General features: G+C 40.2%; 1 protein-coding gene across 1 annotated transcript; it reads right to left on the reverse strand.

Annotated features, from left to right (window-relative positions):
• Positions 1 to 3,128: 3,128 nt before the first annotated feature.
• Positions 3,129 to 5,665, reverse strand: LOC128644411 (gastrula zinc finger protein XlCGF17.1-like). The gene has a single exon (XM_053697036.1). The coding sequence runs from the start codon at positions 5,445 to 5,447 to the stop codon at positions 4,296 to 4,298; it is 1,152 nt and encodes a 383-aa protein (XP_053553011.1). The 5' UTR covers positions 5,448 to 5,665; the 3' UTR covers positions 3,129 to 4,295.
• Between the last annotated feature and the right edge of the window lie 3,636 nt (positions 5,666 to 9,301).

The raw sequence follows: 9,301 nt of genomic DNA on the forward strand, positions 1-9,301 counted from the left end.
GGCCCAGCCGAATAATTTTCCGGATAATATTGTGACCCAGTCCTCTGCGGGTACCTGGTGTAGTGCACATTGCCTCTCAAAATCCGCAAGGTACCCATCAATCTCTCCTTCTGTTTCTAGGAAGTTTTTAAAAGCGGCAAAATGCACTTTTCTCTTTTCCATTGGGGTTACCGTGACTTGGGCTACTGCAGCGCCGCTTTGGCGAAGTAGGTTGGCCTCCACAGCGGCTATAGCCCGGTCGATAATTTCCGTGGACGGGTTGGGGCCATAATGTGCCAGTCTTATTTTGACTGCCTGGTCAAAGCTTGCTTCTTCGGGGGTCCTGTCTGATATGCTGGGCTCATTGGTCCCTTCGGGCCCTGGTCCTCCGTCCCATCTCGGTCAGTCTTGTAATAATCTCCCTCTTCCTGAGGTTACTGGTTTGTTGGCCCCGTTGTTCTAGCAGGTCTTTTAGGGTAGCTCTTTTTAGCCTTTCATATGGTATTCCCATTAAGTCTGGATGTGTAGTTGCTCTTCTGGGCTCGTCCCGTCGCTTGCCACCAATTGTTACGGTACCAACAGGATACCAAGGGTTAACACCAGATGAACAATGTCCTGAATATGGGATCAGCAACTCACAACCCAGCCAGTATTTCCCCTCAAACATGAGACCAGGCTCCACATTCAAGGTAAAAAAAAGTGAACTTTATTAATGGCCATATGCCCAGTATTTATGCAGGTCAGACCCCAGATGGGGGGTTGAAAGAATGTTGTACATTAGATAAAGGGAACACGCCCTTTGACATGATACAATAGAATACCTTGCTCAAGCTGATAACAACTTAAACACAAGACACACACTTGGCTTTTGGAATGTTTATCACTAACTTTAATGACAGTACACAATAGCTGAGGCTAGTAACCTTGTCGTTAGAATTTAGCTTCTTAAAGCTGAACACAGTTAACTCCTTCAGTCCTGACAGAAGGGTCTGTCACAGAATCCAACTGTGAACCAAATAATTTATTACCTTGGAAAGAAAGAGAAAGCAAAGTTGACTTAGAAGTCATATCTGCATTCCAAGATTTAAGCCATAAAGCTCTTCTAGCTAAAATAGCTAAAGACATATACCTGACATCAATTCTAATGATATCAAAAATGGCATCACAAATAAAGTTATTAGCATGTTGAAGAAGTTTAACAATGCTATAAGCATTATGGTCTGACACTTGTTGCGTTAAAGCCTCCAACCAGAAAGTGGAAGCTGCAGCAACATCAGCCAAAGAAATAGCAGGTCTAAGAAGGTTACCTGAACATAAATAAGCTCTCCTTAGAAAGGATTCAAGCTTCCTATCTAAAGGATCCTTAAAGGAAGTACTATCCGCCGTAGGAATAGTAGTACGTTTAGCAAGAGTAGAGATAGCCCCATGAACTTTAGGGATTTTGTCCCAAAACTCTAATCTATCAAATGGCACAGGGTACAATTTCTTAAACCTTGGAGAAGGAGTAAATGAAGTACCCAGACTATTCCATTCCCTAGAAATTACTTCTGAAATAGCATCAGGAACTGGAAAAACTTCTGGAATAACTACATGAGGTTTAAAAACCGAATTTAAACGCTTAGTAGATTTAGTATCAAGAGGACTAGACTCCTCCATATCTAATGCAATCAACACTTCTTTAAGTAAAGAACTAATAAACTCCATCTTAAATAAATATGAAGATTTATCAGTGTCAATATCTGAGGCAGAATCTTCTGAACCAGATCCTCATCAGAAACAGATAAGTCAGAATGATGGCGGTCACTTAAAAATTCATCTGAAATATGAGAAGTTTTAAAAGACCTTTTACGTTTACTGGAAGGAGGAATAACAGACAGAGCCTTCCTAACAGAATTAGAAACAAATTCTTTTATATTAACAGGGACATCCTGAACATTAGATGTTGAAGGAAAAACAACAGGTAAAGGATTATTACTAATGGAGACATTATCTTCGTTAGAAAGTTTATCATGACAACTAACACAAACTACAGCCGGAGGAACAGTTACCAAAAGTTTACAACAAATGCACTTAGCTTTGGTAGATCCAACATCAGGCAGCGTCTTTCCAGAAGTAGATTCTGATCCAGGGTCAGGTTGTGACATCTTGCAATATGTAATAGAAAAAACAACATATAAAGCAAAATGATCAAATTCCTTAAATGACAGTTTCAGGAATGGGAAAAAATGCAAAATAAACAAGCCTCTAGCAACCAGAAGCAACAAAAAAGTGAGACTTAAATAATGTGAAAAAAAGTGGAAACAAGTATGACGCCCACATTTTTTGGCGCCAAGTATGACGCCCACATTATTGGCGCCAAGTACAACGCCACATCCTCTGGCGCCGAATACGACGCCCACATTTTTTGGCGCAAAAAAACGTCTGTAACACACATGCGTCAAAAAATGACGCAACCACGAACAAACTTCCGGCGTCAACTATGGCGCCGGAAATGACAAATTTTTGCACCAAAAAAGTTCGCGCCAAGAATGACGCAATAAATTGAAGCATTTTCTGTCCCCACGAACCTAACAGCCCGCAGGGAAAAAAGTCAATTGAAAATTTTAAGGTAAGAAAAAAATATTTATTCATATGCATTATCCCAAAATAATGAAACTGACAGTCTGAATGAAGGAATACTGATTATCCTGAATCATGGCAAATATAAGTTTAACACATATATTTAGAACTTTACATAAAAAGTGCCCAACCATAGCTTAGAGTGCCATAAATAAAATAAGACTTACTTACCCTAAGACACTCATCTACATATAGTAGATAGCCAAACCAGTACTGAAACGAGAATCAGTAGAGGTAATGGTATATAAGAGTATATCGTCGATCTGAAAAGAGAGGTAGGAGAAGAAATCTCTACGACCGATAACAGAGAACCTATGAAATAGATCCCCTAGAGGAAGACCATTGTATTCAAATAGGCAATACTCTCTTCACATCCCTCCGACATTCAATGCACTCTGAGAGGAAAACCGGGCTTCAGCCTGCTGCGAAGCGCATATCAACGTAGAATCTAGCACAAACTTACTTCACCACCTCCATGGGAGGCAAAGTTTGTAAAACTGAATTGTGGGTGTGGTGAGGGGTGTATTTATAGGCATTTTGAGGTTTGGGAAACTTTGCCCCTCCTGATAGGAATGTATATCCCATACGTCACTAGCTCATGGACTCTTGCTAATTACATGAAAGAAAAATAGTTTCCAAATTTAGGAGGTGTCGCTCAATGGCTAATGGAGTTTGGGGAACATAATATTTCCAATTTTAGAAGGTAAACTTAAGAAGTGTGGCTTCCTTACTCCTGGGGTTTGGTGAATAAAACATTTCCAATTTCATAAGGTGCACTTCCCCTACTCCTGAATATTGATAAAAAAGCATGTTTCTAGTTTTAGGAGGTGTGGCTTCCTGGATCCTGGGGTTTGGTATACTCTTCCAACTGAAGGTGTGGCTTCTTGGCTCCTTGGATTTAGGGTACGTTTCCAATGTTAGGTGGTATGACTTCCTGGCTCCTGGAGTTTGGTTATGTTTCCAATTGTAGGAGGTGTGGCTTCCTGGCTCCTGGAGTTTAGTGTACGTTTCCAATTGTAGGAGGTGTGACTTCCTGGCTCTTGGGGTTTGGTGTATGTTTCCATTTGTAGGAGGTGTGACTTCCTGGCTCCTAGGGTTTGGTGTATGTTTCCAATTGTAGGAGGTGTGACTTCCTGGCTCCTGGGGTTTGTTGTATGTTTCCAATTGTAGGACATGTGGTTCCTTGGCTCCTGGGGTTTGATGTATGTTTCTAATTGTAGGAAGTGTGGTTCCCTGGCTCCTGAAGTTTAGTGAATACAATATCTCTGATTTTAAGAGGTGTGGTTTCCATGATTTGTTTAACTAAATGTTTCCAAATTTAAGAAGTGTCCCTTGCTCCTAGGGTTTCATGAATAAAACATTTCCAATTGCAAGGAAAATGCACTTCCCTTTCTCCTGGAGTTCGGCAAATAACATGTTTCCAGTTTAAGGAGTTGTGGCTTCCTGGCTTCTGGGTTTTTACAAGTTAAGCATTCCCAGTTTTAAAAGGTGTAGTTTTATGGCTACCAGTACTTAATGAATAAACCATCTCTTATTTTAGCTTTAATTTATTTTGGTTCTGAGATTTGATGAATAAAACATTTAACATTTAGGAGGTATGGCAAATAAAACATTTTCAGTTTAGGATATAGCTTCTAGGATTTAGTGAGTCTTGTCTTCTAAAATTTGCTACATAAAAAAGGACAAATTAATTGTTCTCATACATGAACGTTTTTATGTTTAGACAGATAGGAGTTACTGCTAAAGCGTTTCCCACATTCTGAGCAGGCAAACGGCTTCTCACCTGTGTGTGTTCTGTGATGCACAACAAGGAGAGCTTTGTTAAAAAAACATTTCCCACACTCTTGACATTTGAACGGCTTTTCTCCAGTATGAATCCTTTGATGTCTCGTAAGATGTGATTCTTGCCTGAAACGTTTTCCACACTCAAAGCATGCAAATGGATTTTCTCCAGTATGGACTCTCAGGTGTCGCACAAGATCAGAGCTATTGATAAAGCATTTGCCACAATCAGAACATTCAAAAGGTTTTTCTCCGTTGTGAATTCTCTGATGCCTAAATAGAGAGGAGTTTCTTATGAAACACTTGCCACACACAGAACATGTAAAAGGTTTATCTCCTGTGTGAATCCGTTGATGAGTAACACGCTCAGAGCTACTAGTAAAAGATTTGCCACATTCTGAGCATACATATGGTTTTTCGCCTGTGTGTATTCGCTGGTGTCTTACTAGGCACGAGTTACTGATAAAACACTTTCCGCATTCAATACACTCAAACGCCTTTTCCCCAGTGTGAATTCTCTGATGTACAATAAGACTTGAGCTATTGATAAAACATTTTCCACAATCAGGACATGAAAATGGCTTTTTTCCAGAATGAATTTTCTGATGCGTTATAAGATTTGATTTTTGGGCAAAGAATTTTCCACATTCTGAACATTCAAAAGGTTTTTCTCCAGTGTGTGTCCGCCGATGTTTAACAAGATCTGAGTTATTGATAAAACACTTCCCGCATGTAGAACATGAAAAAGGTTTTTCCCCTGTGTGAATTTTCTTGTGCCCAATGAGATGTGAACTTTGGCTGAAATGTTTCCCACACTCTAAACACACAAATGGTTTTTCTTCTAAGTGACTTGCTTGGTGTCTGGTCAGATCCCAACTACTCTGAAAACCTTTCTGACATTCAGTACAGATATAAAGCCTCTTTATTGATGATTTATCATTAATATTTTCGTAACCTTCGCTAATATTCTCTGAGTTTAATGGCACGTTAACATATGTTTTCTTTTCTTCTGTGTTTTCTAGCTCAGCAACACATTTTCTTTCTGAATTTTCTTTGTATCTATCCATATGGTATTCTGGGAGATTTCCTTGTTCAGCTAAGTGATAACACTATCCAATTAGTGACTTTGAATCCAAAGCCTGCTTCAATATTATTAGGCTCTTTCGAATATTAATGATGAAGTCTGTTCATGAATAACTTTGGAGATTAGTGACATCTTAGCTCAGATAGGCTAATTGCTTCAGGGAGACTTTTCATCAGGGTTAAAATTGGTACCAATAGATTCATCTGTTAGAGAAAAATGCACAGAGTGTTAAGGAATTCACTTGAATATTAGTGATATGTTTGTCTGCCTGACTATGACTGGAAAATGAAGATCTGCAGATATACTGTAATTATGAACTGAAGCCTTTTAACTCCTTATGCAGAAGTACGCTAGTTAATTGGATATTTAAAAGGGACAAAACAGGGCAAAAACTAAATTTATTCTTACCTATGTATTTATTTCTTAGTAGTGACTATGAGTACTTACTGTTGGAAATTAAATCACCTGTCCACCAGGAGGAGGCAAAGACACCCTATCAGAGCTCCAAATATCCCACCTACTTCCTTTACCCATCCAGTAGTGGCTTGTAGCCGAGGAAAGTAAGTAAAAAAGAAAATAGGTTAAAGAGGTGAAAACTGGGACTGCCGCCACCAGAAATAAATTGGGTGGGTTTGTAGAATCTCTCTACCAAGAAATAAATTAATTTATCAGGTAAGAATACATTTTGTTTTCTTTCTAATGGTAATAAGAGTCCACAAGTCCTTACTCTTGGGAACCAATACCCAAGCTGTGGAGTCCACAAAAACACTGGTGGGACAAGGTAAGGCAGGGACCTATTTAGTAGGAACCACCACCTGAAGAGCCTTTCGGCCAAAGGCTGCCTCCTCTGAGACAAAAAAACATTGAAATGGTAACATTTTGTAAAAGTATGCAGAGACAACCAAGTTGCAGCCTTGCAGATTTGCTCTATAGAAGCCTCATTCTTGAAAGCCCAGGATTTGTAAACCAAGCGTGTAGAATGAGCAGTAATTGTTGAAGGATGACCCGCCAACAAGTAAGCTTCACAAATCAAACTTTGTAACCAAAAGGACAAAGACACTGCCTTCTGGCCCTTAAGCTTACCAGAAAACAGTACAAACTGGAAAACTGATGAAAATCTCTAGCGCCCTAACCACATCTAAATTGTGCAATAGCCTTTCTTTAGAAGTGAGGTTAGGACAAAAGGAAGGAACAAAAATTTCCTGATTAATATTTTCCACTGACACTACCTTGGGCAGAAAACCTGACCTAGTCCAAAGGACAGCCTTATCCTGATGGAACACCAGATAAGAAAGATCACTAGATAGAGCTGATAATTCTGAAATGCTACAAGCAGAAGAGATGGCCAGCAAAAACAACACCTTCCAATTTAGCATCTTGATATCCAAAAAGTGTATTGGTTCAAAAAGAGGATGTTGTAAGACTCTACAAACCAAATTAAGGCTCCAAGGAGGAGCAATAGGCTTGATGATCAGTTTAATTCTACGCAGAGCCTGTACAAAAGATTAAATATCAGGCAAACAAGCTAACTTTCTGTGTAACAGAACCAACAAAGCAGAAATTTGACCCTTTATAGAGTTAGACTTATAAACCCTTATCTAGGCCCTCCTAAAGGAATTGAAGAATACAAGGAATTCTCACCAAATGGTAAGAAAATCCCTGATCCGAACACCAGGAAAAAGAAACCTTCCTTACCTTATGGTAGATTTTTCTGGTGACCGATATACATGTGTGGATCAAAGTTTCAATAGCCAAGTCAGAGAAAACCCTCTGGGAAAGAAACAACTGTTCAATCTTGAAGCAGTTAAACTGAGAGACTGCAGATTTTGATAAAAGAATGGATCTTGACTTAGTAGATCTAGTCTCTGAGGCAGATGCCAGGGAGGAGCTCTGGACATTCATACAAGATTTGAATATCAGGTCCTGAGAGGACACACTGGAGCTACCAGAACCGCTGAAACATTCTCCTGTTTAATCCGCATGACTACTCGCGGTAGCAGGACAAAGGGAGGAAACAGATAAAACAGATGATACCACCATGGAGAAGTCAAGGCATATATCTGTTCCACCTGAGTATCTCTTGATCTCAAACCATATCTTGGAAGCTTGTGATTTAGACGGGACGCTATGAGATCTATTTCTGAAATGCCCCACCTGGTCAGGAGGAGGTCAAAAACCTCCTAATTTAGAGACCATTCCCCTGAATGGAGAACCTTGCTAATTAGATAATCTGCTTCCAAGTTCTCCACTCCTGCAATGTGGATGTCTGAAATGGTGCATTGATGCATTTCTGCCCATCACAAAATGCAAGACAACTCCTTGTTCCCCTCTGATGATTTATGTATGCCACTGTAGTAACATTGTCCGATTGGAAGCAGAGAAATGGAATAGAGTGTAGACAAGGCCACATTTGTAATGCTTTGAAAATCGCCCTCAGTTCTAGGGCATTGATGGGCAATGACGTCTCCTGAAAAGACCAAACTCTCTGAGTTCTTAGCTGACCCCAAACTGCCCCCCAACCAGACAGATTGTATGGTAAGAGGATCTAAGGTCACTAACTGAAACAGATCAGAGTGGTCTCCGTTCCACTGTCTGAGCATGCACAGTTGTAGAGGTTTCAGATTAAACTGTGCAAATGGAATGGCGTCCAAACCCAGCACCATGAGGCTCACTATCTCTATACACTGCACCACTGAAGGCAAAGGAACAGATTGAAGATCACGGCAAGACGACTGAAGCTTGAGTTTGTGTTGATCCATTAGGAAGATCTTCATCTGTACTGTAAAGAAACCAAAGTAACTTCTCTGTGTGCTAGGTTGCTAAAATGTAAAGATGGTGCTTGGAAGACAAAAGGAAACAGGAAACAGACATGGAGGGACACAGTCTGACACGTTTCGCACCCCTAGTGGCGCTTATTTAGAGTCTATGAATACGCGCCACTAGGGGCGCAAAACGCATCAGCATGTGTCCCTCCATGTCTGTTTCATTGTCTACCACATGGATTCATATATTTTAATGGATTTTTCAATACATTTGAGATTTTATTCAACACATTGAAGTAGTGCCTGCATTCTTTTGTCTTCCTTCAGATTTCTTAGCGGCTTGTGCGGCCATCTTGTGATTGGGTAACCTTTAACATTGCTTTTACCGGTTCCATTTCTAATGTGTGCAGCACGCTGTTGATTGATTGTAAAGATGGTGCTTGAACCATCATCCAGACATGAAGCCACCACTAGCCCCTGGGCCCGGATCAAGGAAAGAAGAGTTCCCAACACTTTGGTAAAAATTATAGGAGCAGTAGCTAATCCAATTGGTAGGGCAGTGAATTGGTAATGCCTGTACAGAAAAGCAAACCTTAGGTACTTATGAAGCCTCCGATGAATAGGGATGTGTGCATCCTTCAAATCTATTGTAAACATAAACTGACCCTGAAGGACCAGTGTAACTATAGATCTGATGGTCTCCATCTTGAGATCCAATATTGCTCTGAAAGTCCCCTCCTCTTTCAGGACAATGAACAGATTTGAATAAAACCCTGTTTCCTGATCCTGCAACAGAACTGGCTCGATCACTCCCATATCCTCTAGATTTTGTACACACTGCAAAAACACCATTCTCTTTTCTGGCCTTATGGAAATGTGAGACAGAATAAACCTTCCCCTTGGAGGCAGAGATTTTAATCCTATTCTCTACCCCTGAGATAGGATTGCCAGTACTCAGGGATCCTGCATAGACTGAGCCCATGCCTCCTGAAATCATCTTAATCTGTCCCCTACCAAAGAAAGGTCCAGATTCGGAGCTGCACCTTCATACAGTTTTTTAATCAGAGGATGACTT

The sequence above is a fragment of the Bombina bombina genome, unplaced genomic scaffold (genome assembly GCF_027579735.1).
Source record: "Bombina bombina isolate aBomBom1 unplaced genomic scaffold, aBomBom1.pri scaffold_996, whole genome shotgun sequence".
In the NCBI taxonomy this organism is placed as follows: domain Eukaryota; kingdom Metazoa; phylum Chordata; class Amphibia; order Anura; family Bombinatoridae; genus Bombina; species Bombina bombina.

What these genes read in the sequence shown, in the direction of transcription:
- LOC128644411 (XM_053697036.1), bottom strand. Translation starts at nt 5,447, where the DNA reads ATGGATAGATACAAAGAAAATTCAGAAAGAAAATGTGTTGCTGAGCTA.